The sequence below is a fragment of the Podarcis muralis genome, chromosome 2 (genome assembly GCF_964188315.1).
Source record: "Podarcis muralis chromosome 2, rPodMur119.hap1.1, whole genome shotgun sequence".
Classification (NCBI taxonomy): domain Eukaryota; kingdom Metazoa; phylum Chordata; class Lepidosauria; order Squamata; family Lacertidae; genus Podarcis; species Podarcis muralis.
This window is the reverse complement of record NC_135656.1, coordinates 21,776,455-21,790,698: the sequence shown is the minus strand read 5'-3', so window position 1 is coordinate 21,790,698 and position 14,244 is coordinate 21,776,455. Positions and strand designations below refer to the sequence as shown.

Below are 14,244 nucleotides of genomic sequence, written 5' to 3'. Positions count from 1 at the left end.
CCATAACCAATCTTTGCATGGCTTTGTTAGATGACCTCAGTATATAGTCAGGAGAGAACTCTTGCAACCCAGGCCTTTGCATGAGTCTTGGAAGCCTGCGGAAGCATGTTCCCATTCTCTGCTTTCTGTAGTGGTGTTTTCCTTCTCAACTTTTCTGCTGGGCAAGTACAGCATACTGCAATCCTAACTCCGTTTACCTAAGAGTTAGCCCTATTAAATTCAAGAAGACTTCTTGAATAGACATGGTTACTGTAAGTTGTGCTGATCTTCAGGTAGCAAAAGTACCACTCTAGTTTTGAGGCTATAGAATTGCCCTGCCTAGTTCTGTATTTTAATCTTGGGAGTCTCCATTTCTTCATCCACTGTAAAGTCCAAATCATGAAAACGGGGGTAGCTATAGATGTATAAAGGTAAAGGTAAAGGACCCCTGACAGTTAAGTCCAGTCGCAAATGACTCTGGGGTTGCGGCGCTCATCTCACTTTACTGGCCGAGGGAGCTGGCGTTTGTCCACAGACAGCTTTCCGGGTCATGTGGCCAGCATAACTTAGCCACTTCTGACAAAACCAGAGCAGTGCACGGAAACGCCGTTTACCTTCCCGCTGGAGTGGTACCTATTTATCTACTTGCACTTTGACATGCTTTCGACCTGCTAGGTTGGCAGGAGCTGGGACAGAGCAACGGGAGCTCACTAGGCTCAGTGGTTTAGACCACAGCGCCACTCAAATCATATTTCAAATGGTGTGCTATAAAAGCGAAAAACATTACAATGCTTCCTATTGCTTTGCTTCAGGGACTTTGTCTGCTCCATTTTAAACTTCTGATCACTATCAGTGAATGCCTTTCTTATCATGAAATCGAAAAGGAGTCTTGCGGCACCCTAAAGACAAACAGATTTATTGCAGCACAAGCTTTTGCAGACTGAAGCCCACTTGTTTCAATCCACAAAATGAAATTATCTTGCCAACAATGGAGCTATGTCTTGCAGGGAACATTGATTTAGTAACTCAAGTTTTGATCCAATACCTCAGGCTTTTCAGGTCTTAATTTTAAAAATGCTTCGCTTTGATTTATCACAGTGGCATTCAAACTTCTACCCTCAGGGAGCTCTTTCCACATTGATCCATTTGTCATGGAACCACTGTATTTGGCAAGCAAGGTCAGCTCATTCAGCAGTACTTTAAATGCTGACCCAGTGACCTATTCTGCTTTAGTATTATCTGGAGGTTTCCCTGTCTAAAAAATGCCTTTACTCTTTGCAGTGTTTTGCCCTCACTACTGTCCTCCTAGGATTAAGTGCATGGTTCTGAAAGTTGAGTCTTGGTCACTTCTACTTTTAACTCATTCAGCACTGACGAGACTGAAATAAAACTTGCAGCTAGATCCAGTGTATGTATGCTTGTTCAGAAGCCAGCACTATTGATTTCTTGCTGTACTGTATTGGAGATGGCAGATAAATTCAAGGTGGTTCCAAATATACTGTTCTGCTGACTGTGCAGAAAAAAGTTAAATATTTCAGCGGAGAATATTTTATTGAACTATAAACCTGCAGTATGGAAATTATCAACGGGACAACGGAAATGGATTTTCCGTGTTCTGATGGTGGCCAAGAGATTGATATTGAGGAATTGGAAAAATAAAGATATGATACCCTTCAATCAATGGACTGATGATATGACATCACTGGCAATTTATGAACGGACTGCTTACAGTCACTGATTCTGTAAGGAAAAATATGCCAACACTTGGAATGAGTATACAAAATGTAGTAGGCTATTAACATTTACACAAGCACTAGGACAATAACACTATACCAATTTATTCAAGAATGAATGGGAATACTGTATATTGCTTTTTTTGGCATATACATTTTATACGTATCTTTGCTGTTGTTGTTTTTTCCCCGGTCACTTCCTTCTTTTCTTCCCCCTGTATCACTTTATTTCTTTTAACTGAAATCACATCACCTTAGTAAAATATAAATATTTTAAAAGTCTGGCTAGCCCAGAACCTCTATACACACCGCCCTGGCATGTCTCTCGAGGCAGACCAATGCAAACAAGATTTAAAAAAATCAGCAGAAGCTAGATCGACTGGTTGAAGCCTGGGGTGACTTATTAAAAGATTAGGAATGGTTTCTGACACCCAGCTGCTAAACAGCAACAAGAAGAATACCATCCCCCCCACTAAATTTGCCATGTAGAGCGAAGAAACCTATCCAGGCGCGGACTTTTGCGCGTGAAACGAATTCCTAGGCTCCTAATGTGCTCAGAGGCACAGTTGTTCTTTCACTCTTAACTGGATCTCTTCTGGATCCGGGCGTGGCTGGCAGGGATCTGGTGGCTCGTAGAAAATAAAACAGAGCCGATCCGACGAGCACGAAGTTTGCGCGCCCGGGATAAGGCTGAATCACCTTTGCCATTAGAGAAGCCAGCCAGCCGACCGGCGGCCCAAGCACCTCCCGCCCCCTGCCCGGTCCGAGGCAACCGCGCCAGGCGAACTCGCCTCACTCTGATCCGGGAAGAGTCGGAGGGAGGCGCTGCCGCAAGACGGCGCTGAGCGGAATTTTGCGCTCGGGCCCTTTAAGAAAGCGAACGCCGCGGCCGGGACGGGCGATGACGCTACCACGCGCCCCGCCCCCTTACACCCACCCACGCACTTGACCCGGACGCAGAAGGCGGGGAACGAGATGTCACACATAGGCGGGCGGAAGTGGAGGCTCGCGGAGAGAGGGAGTGAGGGGGCAGGAGGAGGGGGAAGTAGCGCCCCCTCTCGTTGCCAGGGTAACAGGACCAGGTAAGCTCCCCCCCCCCCATTCCGTCCTCCCCGCTTTCTTTCGTGTCTCCTGTCCCCCTTCGTTTGGGGGGGGGCACGTTTTGAGTCCTTTCCCGCGCCCCCCAAGCATGGAGCGGCCCCCACTTTTCTCTGCCTCCACCCTAGTCCTAGAAGTGGGTGGTAGGGACCTAGCTTCCTGTTAACCATTATTGGGGGGTGGGGTGGGGGGCGTTGGGGGAGCGGGTTGGTTCTGCGGTTTTGAGAAGTCTCGCCTGGATTTTGAATCTCTCCTGTTACTATTCTTATTCTTTTTTGCAGGCGCAGGGATCGACGATGGCTGTAACTTAACCACTCGTCGAGGCCAGAGTAACCCTGGAAGCCCAACGCCATGGAGGACGCTGGGTGTGAGACTGGAGATCTGTCTGAACGCAAGCCAGCTTGCCCTGATTTGGGCAGGACTGTTCCGGGTACTGGCAGCCCTTGTATGGCGAAGGAGAGCAGTTCCGTCTCAGGCGGTGCTGATGCAGGAAGCGACCTGCTAGCCGCCGGCCAGGTCTCCCAAGAGGGCTGCAGTTGCAAAGGTTGCCCCGGCAAAGAGGGGCTGGTTTTGGAAGCTCCAGAGTCTGCTGGAGAAGCTGGAATTTGGGGCGAGGAGGAGGAGGGTGCTAGAGGAACCGAAACCACTTGGAAGAAAAAGAGCAATCAAGATAACGGCGACTTGCACTTTGCTGGCTACAATGAAGCTGGCTCTTGTAATTGTCAAGGAGATAGCCCCGATCTCTCCGAAACTTATTCAGAGAAGGGGAATGGCTTGTGTGGTTTCACTTGCCAGCACTGGCTTTCGGCCTCCAAGGAGAAAGGCCCGTCCAAGTTACCACAAGGTCAGGAGGAAGACGTTGAAGATGATGCGGCATCCAAGGCCAAGGAGGAGGTCCCAGACTGTACTCGGGCTCCCGGTGGAAGGAAGTTTGCCCGGCAGCAAAAGCACCATTCTGCAGCCAAGGGCGAAGGGCGTTTTGCACTATCTGGGGGAAAGCACAGGCAGGCCAGGAAGAGGAGTGACGGTGGGCGGCACCATGACGTCCAAGTCCAGCTGCTCAAGCATCTGGAGGGCTTAGCTTCCTTCTGCGTCTCCTGCTTCAAACTCTTTATCAGCCTGATTGTGCAGGTCACCCACAGGTGTGGCGAGGGTGTGGAAGCTGGTGGGAAGCTCCTGTACTCGTGCTGCTCCTTAAGCGCTCATGATCTGGATACCATCCGAACCAGCATGCGGACTTGGATCCAGCATGCAAGGCTGGGCTGCAGGAAAGTGACGTGGTGGCTGGGCTCGTGGCTTAGTGTGGCTTACCGCCTGCTTAAGATGCTATGTGCTATACTCTTTCTGGTGCTCATGCTTCTCCTGGGTAGCCTGAGACTCTGCTGGCGGGTCTCTAAATCAGCCCTCTTCAGTGTCTTGGGTAGATTGGCCCACACCAGTCACGGAGCCTGGATTGTCTCAGCCGTTGACCTGCCCCAAATTTGGGCCCTCTTTAAAGAAAGCAGGACTTGCAAGTGGGCAGCCGGCCTGCTGCTTAAGTGGCAAACCCTCCTTTGGATCCCCAAAGGATTAAGGACCAGCCAGCCAGGGGACACTGCTTATAATGGGTCTCCTGGCGGACCTGAGCCATACCAGCCTGGGGAAGAGGTGGCACGCTTGCTGGCTATGGCACATACCCCCGAAGAAGAGCTCAACCCTTTCCAGGTCTTGCGCTTGGAGGCAACTGCATCGGATGCTGAGCTAAAGAGAGCCTATCGGCACTTGGCAGTACTGGTGAGCACATTCCTTTTGAGCTGGAGGAAGACGATTGGGTGTCTTGAGAAAGGTGCCATCATATTTCTCTGCTGCCTTGGGCTGGCATGTGCTTGCAATTCACGAATACCGCTGTGTTCACTACGTGGATTTGCAAAGCTACTGCTGGTTTTCTTCAAGGTGCTGCGGTGGCAGGCAGAGGCCCCCTCTGCATCTGGTTTGCACAGTTAGCAGTTTAATGTGGGTTTGTGTGGAGGGGGAGCTTCAGAGGATATTATCCAGCCAGTTTTGTTCAACAGTGTCTCTCGCTTGTAGGTTTAGCAGTCCTTTTGCTTCCTCTTGCCTCATCTACCATGCCCTGCTGCACACTCTAGGGCCTCCAAGATTACTGTGCTACTTGGAGGGACAAAGTTTTGCTAATCCTTTCTTTTATCAGGCTGGCATGATCACTGTCAGCAGCTTGCTTGTCCAGGCCATTGTGATGAGTAATCACTCTGCTAGTTTTTCTGCTTCAGGTATCAAGCAGCAGTGTGCTGGGAAGCCAGGTTAAACCTGTCTTGACTTAATGCCTTCAGGTGGTAAACTTTCCGCCTAGTTCCTAGGGCTGGAAAATTACCAGCCTGAAGCTTTAAGGATGCAAATCTGCTCCCTTTCGCCCATCCCAAAATGAGTTAAAAGGGCAACTGAACTGCAGTAGTGCAATGTTGATGTGGGGCCATGGGCAGACATGGAGTGGACTCAGACTTCAGGCCCTGTCTTCACTGGGAACTGCTAATCTGTCTCACTGGCCACAGGGGCTGGCCTCATTTGTGACAAGGATTGGTTTTAATCAAAAGCAGTTGTATCTCGTTCATTCCTTGTTATGATTGGGTATGGCTACATTGGAGGAAGCACGTCTCTCCAGTCTGAGCTTTTGAACAGAAAACATGCCAGTATTAAGGAAACATGCCTGTATTAATTGGAAGTCCTGGTTCAAGTTTCTGCCACTCTTATTCTGTCGATCTGTATGGGATATGTGGATGATAATGCCGGTTTACATTACAAGGTCCCTATTAGAATTACTGAGTTAATGAATAAAGAAATTGCATATATAGAATTGGCCAGCATGCCAACAAAAATTCGAGGTCAGGGAGAAACGCAGCTGAGGGAGGAATGGGAATTATGTATAGATTATCTAAAGAGGTACAGCAACCAAATAAATCTGCATGTAGGAATTGACATATAAGCAGATGTCAAGGAAATAAACAACTGTCTGACTTTCAGAAGACATCCAAAGGCAGTCCTGTTTAGGGAAGTTTTTAATGTTTGATGTTTTATTGTGTTCTTAATATCCTTTTGGAAGCCGCCCAGAGTGGCTGGGGAAACCCAGTCAGATAGGCGGGGTATAAGTAATAAATTACTATTATTATTATTTATTATTATGGAGCAGTAATTACAAACTGGGTTAACAAACAGAACAATAATGGGTGGTAATTTCCTGGCTAAGGATATGCAGCATAAAAGGGAAAAACAGGAAGCCACGGTGGGGTGGGAAGTCTAAAGGGAATAGATGGATAAAAATATGTAGGATATGCATGTATGTACTGAAACTCTGGGAAAATAGAAATTAAAAATATATATATAAATGAAAAGGATTGCTGCGTTCTTGTATATGATGTGCTTTTCCCATGGGCTGAAAAAACTAAATGCTATTGATGCCACAATATAGGCATTTTCTGACTTTCTGTTTGTTTTTGGGATGGGGTGGGGTGTTGCACAGGTTCACCCAGACAAGAATAAGCATCCGCGAGCAGAAGAGGCCTTCAAGGTACTGCGGGCAGCCTGGGATATTGTCAGCAATCCAGAGAGGAGGAAGGAATATGAAATGTGAGTGGACTGAAATCCATTTGGCCACAATGTTTTGGAATCGAGTCCACATTACCTGTGGACTGGGAGTGTGCTGCTCTCAAAGTAAGGCCATATTTAATGGGCAGGAAGATGCATTGCAAATGAGGCCCTGATCATTGGCCTCGTCTTGTGGCCAAGAGTTATTTAAATGTTCCAGATGTATGCAAAATGCTGCCCTGTAAAGAAAATGGAAAGGTGGGGTATGATTCTCTTAAATTATTAACTCTCCTACAAATAGCCAATCAGGCCCTCCTGAGTGCCCATCATGGGGTTGTTTAGGAGGAAGTGCATCTCTAACACACTACTAATATGCACAGGAGCACAAGTATTCACAGCTGGATACAGATGCTCAGGATAAATGGTTTTGATAATTAGCTTGTACCTCTAACTGCTGCTTGTGTTGATCTCTGCTTCTGCTCTCCTTTAAAGGCCAATACTGTGGTGGCACCTTATCCTTTATCTAATTGAAGATAAAGGGACCCCTGACCATTAGGTCCAGTCATGACTGACTCTGGGGTTGCAGCGTTCATCTCACTTTATTCGCCGAGGGAGCCGGCGTACAGCTTCCGGGTCATGTGGCCAGCATGACTAAGCCGCTTCTGGCAAACCAGAGCAGCGCATGGAAACGTCGTTTACCTTCCTGCCGGAGCAGTACCTATTTATCTACTTGCACTTTGACGTGCTTTTGAACTGCTAGGTTGGCAGGAGCAGGGACCAAGCAACGGGAGCTCACCCCCTCTCAGGGATTCGAACCGCCGACCTTCTGATCGGCAAGTCCTAGGCTCTGTGGTTTAACCCACAGCACCACCCGCGTCCCTATATCTAATCTATATATCTATATATCTATATATCTATATATCTATATATCTATATCTAATTGAAAGAAGTGTATTATCACTAGACTTCCCCCATCCTCTGTGAATTGTAGTAAATTAATGTATCCAAATTAGTAGAAAGAAGAAATCGATCTCCTCTCCCCCTGGCAATTGTGCAAGGGCGTTATCTATAACTAGATAAGAGTGCTGGAGATAAGGGTGCAGAGTGTGCTCTTGGCCTAAAGGCCTTCTGAGGAGTAGACCCAGAGGAGATTGAGGTACTGACTGAGGCCAAGCAGCTGCTGCACTGCTTTGACTCCCAGCTCTTGTAGAAAAGTTTGGCGCTCTAAAAACCAGGCTTCAACATGCTGGCTTGAAAGAGCCACTGTTTTGTGAGACTGGCTTCTGAGTAAGTAGGCTTAGATTGGCAACATAGCTCCAGTGGGAAGGGTGTGGAAGGTCTAGATTTCATTTAGTTGACCCAAATGGAAGGTGGAATCAGCAAAAAAAAAAAAAGTTACTTCCAGTTAATCGGGCAATAGATCTTTTAAAAGTAACAACAGCAGCAACAGTAAAAGGTAAAGGTAAAGGTACCCCTGCCCGTACGGGCGGGCCAGTCTTGACAGACTCTAGGGTTGTGCGCCCATCTCACTCAAGAGGCCGGGGGCCAGCCCTGTCCGGAGACACTTCCGGGTTACGTGGCCAGTGTGACATCGCTGCTCTGGCGAGCCAGAGCCGCACACGGAAACGCCGTTTACCTTCCCGCTAGAAAGCGGTCCCTATTTATCTACTTGCACCCGGGAGTGCTTTCGAACTGCTAGGTTGGCAGGCGCTGGGACCGAGCAACGGGAGCGCACCCCACCGCTTGGATTCGAACCGCCGACCTTTTGATCGGCAAGCCCTAGGCACTGAGGCTTTTACCCACAGCGCCACCCGCGTCCCCAGCAGCAACAATAAGGCTTCGTAAAAAATGAGGATGGTGGGCACTGTCTTAGAAGAGGCATTTTCCACCTCTGCACTATATGAGGCAGAAAGGGGGTACTGCCTCTAAAATGTTGCATGCTGTGATATACAGGTGCATCATCAAAACAAAAAAAAGTGTGCTTTTATTACAACTGTTTTCCCTGTATGTAGATGTAATCAATTGTTTAGCAGGCTAATCATTCAAATGTGAGTAGATTAATCGGTAAGGGTTTTTTTTAACTGTTAAGATCTGAAGTTACCTGCTACCTAGCAAGGTCGAGTCTCAGGTCTATTTATATCAGGCTTCCTCAACCTCGGCCCTCCAAATGTTTTGAGACTACAATTCCCATCATCCCTGATCACTGGTCCTGCTAGCTAGGGATCATGGGAGTTGTAGGCCAAAAACATCCAGAGGGCCGAGGTTGAGAAAGCCTGACTTACGTTATTGTCAATTCTTGTGCAATTGTCCTTGCACCTTGGTCTGGCACAGAGTCCTCCAGAGTCTAATATGTTCTGTTGGAGGATGCAGACACACTCTCAGGAATAGCAGCACGATTTAAATTAAACTCCTAGCCATTCCTGTCACCTCATGAGAAACTGGATACAGCAAAAGGATACACACATCTTTGGAGTTAGGCGGAGTTGCATCAAATGCAAGGCTGAAATAACAATCATGTGTTTGCTGTGTGATCTAACTGAAGCCCATGCTACACTGCCAGGGAGTATCTGGGAATACATCGGGGAACATTTTGTTTACTGAGCACACTATAGTGAACTCCTTTCAAGTTCCCTGTATATCCCACAATGCTTTGACATGTTATGAAAGTGTTCCTGCTTGTTTAAAACACTGGAAGATTTCCCAATATGAGAAGCAGAATGTATCTGCATCAGTTATATTTAGGAGTACCTAGCTTTGAAGTCACCAGTGTAAATGCAGAGACAGAGTGGCATATAAGTTAGACAAGTGGCTGGGAGAGGGGGGCTAATACTGCTTCAGCATATAGCACTTACAGTGGTATCACTGTACCGGAACTCAGGCCGGGTGGTGGGGGGAATGAAATAAATAATTGGGACAGGCAAGTCATGGAGCATGTACAGAGTGCATTTCCCCATATCGCTGAGTAATAACAGCCTTCCAAGCAAAAACCCATAACTGGAAGATTCCTAAATGCCGTTTGGCAAAGGAGTCCCTGTTGCAAAGATGAGCCGCAACCCGTTCTCTTGCCCTCTTTCCGTACTCAGTTCCTTGAATAAAGATCAGGCTTATTAGCCACTCTGCTTCTCAATATACAGTGGTACCTCGGGATAAGAACTTAATTCGTTTTGGAGGTCTGTTCTTAGCCTGAAACTGTTCTTAACCTGAAGCGCCACTTTAGCTAATGGGGCCTCCTGCTGCTGCCACGCCGCCAGAGCCCGATTTCTGTTCTCATCCTGAAGCAAAGTTCTTAACCCGAGGTACTATTTCTGGGTTAGTGGAGTCTGTAACCTGAAGCGTATGTAACCTGAAGCAAATGTCACCCGAGGTACCACTGTATTTTTTTACTGCCTGGTCCTAGTTGTTGTCACCTAGAAGAAAGTTCTGTTGCTTTAAAGTGCTTAGTATTGCAGCCTCAGTCTGTCATTGTCCAGGTTTCTTTCTTGTACTGATGCTACCGCCATTGGCTTTTGACTTCCCTTGTTGCTCTTTTCAAGCAAGCGCATGGCAGAGACAGAGCTGACCAAATCCATGAACGAGTTCCTTTCTAAGCTTCAGGATGACCTAAAAGAAGCCATGAATACAATGATGTGTAACAAGTGTCAGGGGAAGCACAGGTAAGTGGCCAGCTGCCGTTATCTCCTTAATGGTCCCACCATTATTTCAGGCCGAGTGCAATAATAGCGAGAGCATGTCTGCTTTCCAGAGCGTGCAGTATCTCAATTCTTGCTGGGCATTGCTGCAGCAAAGCCATGTGGCAGAGGGACTGTATACTATTTTTATTTGAGAAGAAAAATGGTTCTAAGCATCCATGGAAAAGCTTGGGAATGTGGGCAGTAGCTGGAGAAGTAAAAGCATAAGAAAAACAGCTGGGAAGGTTTCCAACAGCTTGGAGAGGTGATGCTCTCATTCATGGCTTAGCTACCATTCCCTCTTCTTAGGGCTACTGATTCTTCTAACCATTTTTGGATGCAGAATCTCAGCCCCCTCTGAAATGAAGAAACATTGGATGGGGAGGAGAGTTTTAAAGGTTCCAAACTCTAGAAAATCAGGCGCACACACACACACCCGTACTCTCTGGTCTCTGATAAACCCTTTGTTGCTGCAGGCGGTTTGAGATGGATCGTGACCCACTGAATGCTCGCTACTGTGCAGAATGTAGCAAGCTTCATGCGGCCGAGGAGGGAGACTTCTGGGCCGAATCCAGTATGCTGGGGCTGAAGATCACCTATTTTGCCATGATGGATGGAAAGGTTTACGACATCACAGGTAACGGCTCCACACTTCTGGACAAGTGGGAATGGAAGTGGAAGGAAGGTGGTTAAATGGGCTTTTAAAACTATATTCCCCTTTCCTCCCATTGGATACTTGCCATTCATGGAATAGATGATAAGGTCTTTATAGGCACCTTCTATTCTGTTCAGCGTGGTAGATTTTGAACCTTAAGTTAAATCTGGGCAGCTCTGCGTTTTGTGCAGCGAGCATGCTTACTGCAAGCAAACACACCTCTCATTCAAAACACAGTGACAACTTTGACCCCCAAAGAAGGACCCCTTGAGAAGGATTTTTAAATAGTTGGATGGGGTGCCCTGTGAATGATAAATCATGCTGCCACTGGGATTGCGGTTACTGTTTAAAGGCAGGAGCTCGGATTCTAATGGCATTCCTCCTTTCTCTGAGAGGCAAATACCTCTCACCATTTCATAGTTTACTTCTTTCCTTTTTAATGTGCAGAATGGGCTGGCTGTCAGCGAGTAGGAATCTCCCCAGACACACACCGTGTTCCATATCACATATCTTTTGGATCAAGGGGCTCAGGAGGACGGCAGAGGTCAGTGATGAATGATGTTGTTTATTCGTTCCCCTTAAAAAATGTTCTGTCCCCTAGTCTGCACACGGATGAGTCCTTCCTTAACTTTTAAAGTGATACCAGGCTCTGTGAACCCTATCCAGAGACCTGTGTACTATATTCTGTGAGTGAGGATTCCCATTCAGTACAGTGTGGGATCTCCTCCATACATACAAGAGGGCACAAGTGGTCCAGCTCCTATATAAATACACGGGGGAGTGCTGGGCACAATCAGAGCTCTTCTGCATGGAAATGATCTGGGTTCTGATGTCCTTATACAACATGGCTTGCCAGTGATGGTTGTGTTAAAACAGCCTGTATGCACAGGCAGGGAACAACTCATCTTAGTTCTAAGTATTTAGCTAACAGGTGTTCAGTTTTCTTTCTGTCTGCAGCTCGTGAGTCTAGGACTACTTCCCTGCCCCCCCCCCCGCAAATTCATTGGAAATTTGGGACACATTTTTCATTGCAGTTGCCAGTTTCTATGGGTTAGTCACACGGGACGCGGGTGGCGCTGTGGGTTAAACCACAGAGCCTAGGACTTGCCAATCAGAAGGTCGGCGGTTTGAATCCCTGCGACGGGGTGAGCTCCCGTTGCTCTTCCCTGCTCCTGCCAACCTAGCAGTTCAAAAGCACGTCAAAGTGCAAGTAGATCAATAGGGACTGCTCCGGCGGGAAGTTAAACGGCGTTTCCATGCGCTGCTCTGGTTCGCCAGAAGTGGCTTAGACATGGTGACCACATGACCCGGAAGCTGTATGCCAGCTCCCTCAGCCAATAAAGTGAGATGAGCGCCGCAACCCCTGAGTCGGCCACGACTGGACCTAATGGTCAGGGGTTCCTTTACCTTTACCTTTATGGGTTAGTCACAGTTATAAAGTGTTCCAGATAACTTGCCTCCAACTCCTGTGCATGAGCAGTGCTAGTTCTGGCCTTTTTCAATAGGCTGATACACTTTAGTACAGCAACTTGAATGTAGAGTATTTAATACCCAGAGACCACATTCTTGACCCTAGGGTCCTCACAACCTGTGCTGAAACTGGTCCCATTGAATCCATATAGAAATTGGGCACCTTTTGCATGTGGTGAAGAGGGTTCTGACATAGATGAGAGCTCCGAAGCGTACCTTCCACCTCCTGCTTTTACTGTTAAGCCGAGCTTCTTGGTCTGTGGCAGTCCGTGCTGGATCTGATGGTATCATTTGCTCTTCCCTTTCCTCTGCTCTCCCCATCCCCTTCGAAAGAGCTGCTTCAGACGGCAGCCCTGCTTCAGCTGCAGAACTGCAGGATTTCTTCAACCGCATCTTCCAAGGGAACCACGGACAAATGCCGAACGGGAACTTTTTCAGCACGCCCCAACCACCGTCCCCGGGGAGCGTGCCAACTCCTCCTGCCCCTCCATCAAAGGTGGACAGTACCTCCCAGAAAGGAGATTCGAAGCAGAAACGGCGGAAGAAAGTGCGGCGCCCTTTTCAGCGCTGAGGACTCCACGAGAGTTGGGAGAGAAATCTCCCAGGCCTGCTTGGATGCCAGGCTTTCTACATCAGGTAGCAAAAGGGCTGTTTCAAAAGGGAAAAAAGTGTGTTCTGGTCAGTGTCAAAAATCCAGATGATTCAGGCTCCTCTGGACTAATCCATAACCCGGTAACTTCCAGCTGGAAAAAGACGCTCGTCTTTCCACTGCAATTGTCGACACTGATCCCGTGATACCAAAGAGCTCCGACAGACGGCTTCCTGGAAGTGTCAACATGCAGATGTGGCATGGACAGGTGTGGGGATGGAGCAGCCTGCCTAGAGCCATGGGATCTCCTTTAAGGTGACTTTCTCAATGAGATGCTTCTGTAATTGTTCAGCATTTCCCCCTTCAGCAGGAGTATGACTACCACCAATAACGTTAGCTGATTCTTAACTTTTGGTCCACAAGGACGCTTGGACTGTAACTTCTGCTTTATTCCAATTGTCACACTATCAGACCCCTCCTAAGTCACCTGAGACTTGGAGAAAAGGTGAGCCTTAGAGGGTGCCTAGTTGCCCAGGAAAGACTTGGCTTGGCTGATGGTAATATTAAGGCAACATGTAGAAAAGAAGCATATATCTTATTGCTGTGCAAGATTGGGAATTAAATTCTTACCCCCATGCTGGGTGTCCTACAAACTATACAAGAAGAGGGTCAAGGGAATCGCCCCCCTCCTCTGGTAAATATCCTTGCTAGAAAATAATAATTCAGTGCTTACCATGCAAAAGATTTATCTAGGCCCCAAAGTTAGGAGGAGATGAAGATATACTTTAGTTGTTCCAGGAGCTGCCCAAATATGATGCAGATACTCAGGATTATACCAAATGGTCTTTCTGCTTCGATGTTGAGTCAAAAAAATGTTCCACAGTTCTGTTGCAAGACTACTGAAAGGAGGTGTTCTGCACCACCCCATAAAGCAAACGGTCACATATGGCTTTGGATGCAAAGTGACTCTTGGAGAGGACCAGGTTCCTGTCTTTCTAAAGTGCTTGGTTTGCTCTTCCCTGATCCTGGGAAATACATGCTGTTTGCCTCTGCTGTCCAAGGACTGTGATCAAATCAGTTAAGAAACTGGTGGATTAAACCCCCAAGATTTAGCATGGACAGTTGGCTCTTAACTGTCCAAACTTGTTTTATTGAAGGTTACTTTTTTTAAAAAGTTCAGATTTGTATGTACATACATATATTTAATACCATGTGTATTCCCCTTTCTATAAATATAAATGCCTTGGAGAGTCTTGGCCTTGGAGAGTCATTATTACCTTTTCCTTTCACAATGCAGCTACACATTTTCAGAATTTCTTGCTTCGCTCTCCCCCCCCCCCCCCCATCATTTAAAGGAAAGGATTAATGTTATCCCTGGATTTGTCTTATGGTGGAAACTAATGGCATTAACTGACAGATGAAGCTGTGCATATAGCTGTACTTATAAGCTCTAGATCCAGTTTATTAAAATTTAGG

General features: G+C 47.2%; 1 protein-coding gene across 2 annotated transcripts; it reads left to right on the top strand.

Moving 5' to 3' along the window:
• The first annotated feature begins 2,637 nt into the window (after positions 1–2,637).
• Positions 2,638–14,021, top strand: DNAJC14 (DnaJ heat shock protein family (Hsp40) member C14). 2 transcript variants are annotated; one of them, XM_028712320.2, is made up of 7 exons: positions 2,638–2,794; positions 3,092–4,583; positions 6,322–6,428; positions 9,920–10,039; positions 10,531–10,691; positions 11,157–11,253; positions 12,513–14,021. In XM_028712320.2, the coding sequence occupies exons 2-7, from the start codon at positions 3,162–3,164 to the stop codon at positions 12,748–12,750; spliced, it is 2,145 nt and encodes a 714-aa protein (XP_028568153.2). In that variant the 5' UTR covers positions 2,638–2,794; positions 3,092–3,161; the 3' UTR covers positions 12,751–14,021. The 2 variants fall into 2 exon arrangements, with proteins under 2 accessions (XP_028568153.2, XP_077780128.1); XM_077924002.1 differs by lacking the exon at positions 2,638–2,794 and adding an exon at positions 2,817–2,946.
• The last annotated feature ends 223 nt before the right edge of the window (positions 14,022–14,244 follow it).

Bases quoted from the DNA above. Each gene is read 5' to 3' on its own strand.
- DNAJC14 (XM_028712320.2), top strand. From the start codon at position 3,162: ATGGAGGACGCTGGGTGTGAGACTGGAGATCTGTCTGAACGCAAGCCA. The intron at 4,584-6,321 runs GTGAGCACATTC...GGTGTTGCACAG, and splicing joins ATCGGCACTTGGCAGTACTG to GTTCACCCAGACAAGAATAA. The intron at 11,254-12,512 runs GTCAGTGATGAA...CCCCTTCGAAAG, and splicing joins GGCTCAGGAGGACGGCAGAG to AGCTGCTTCAGACGGCAGCC.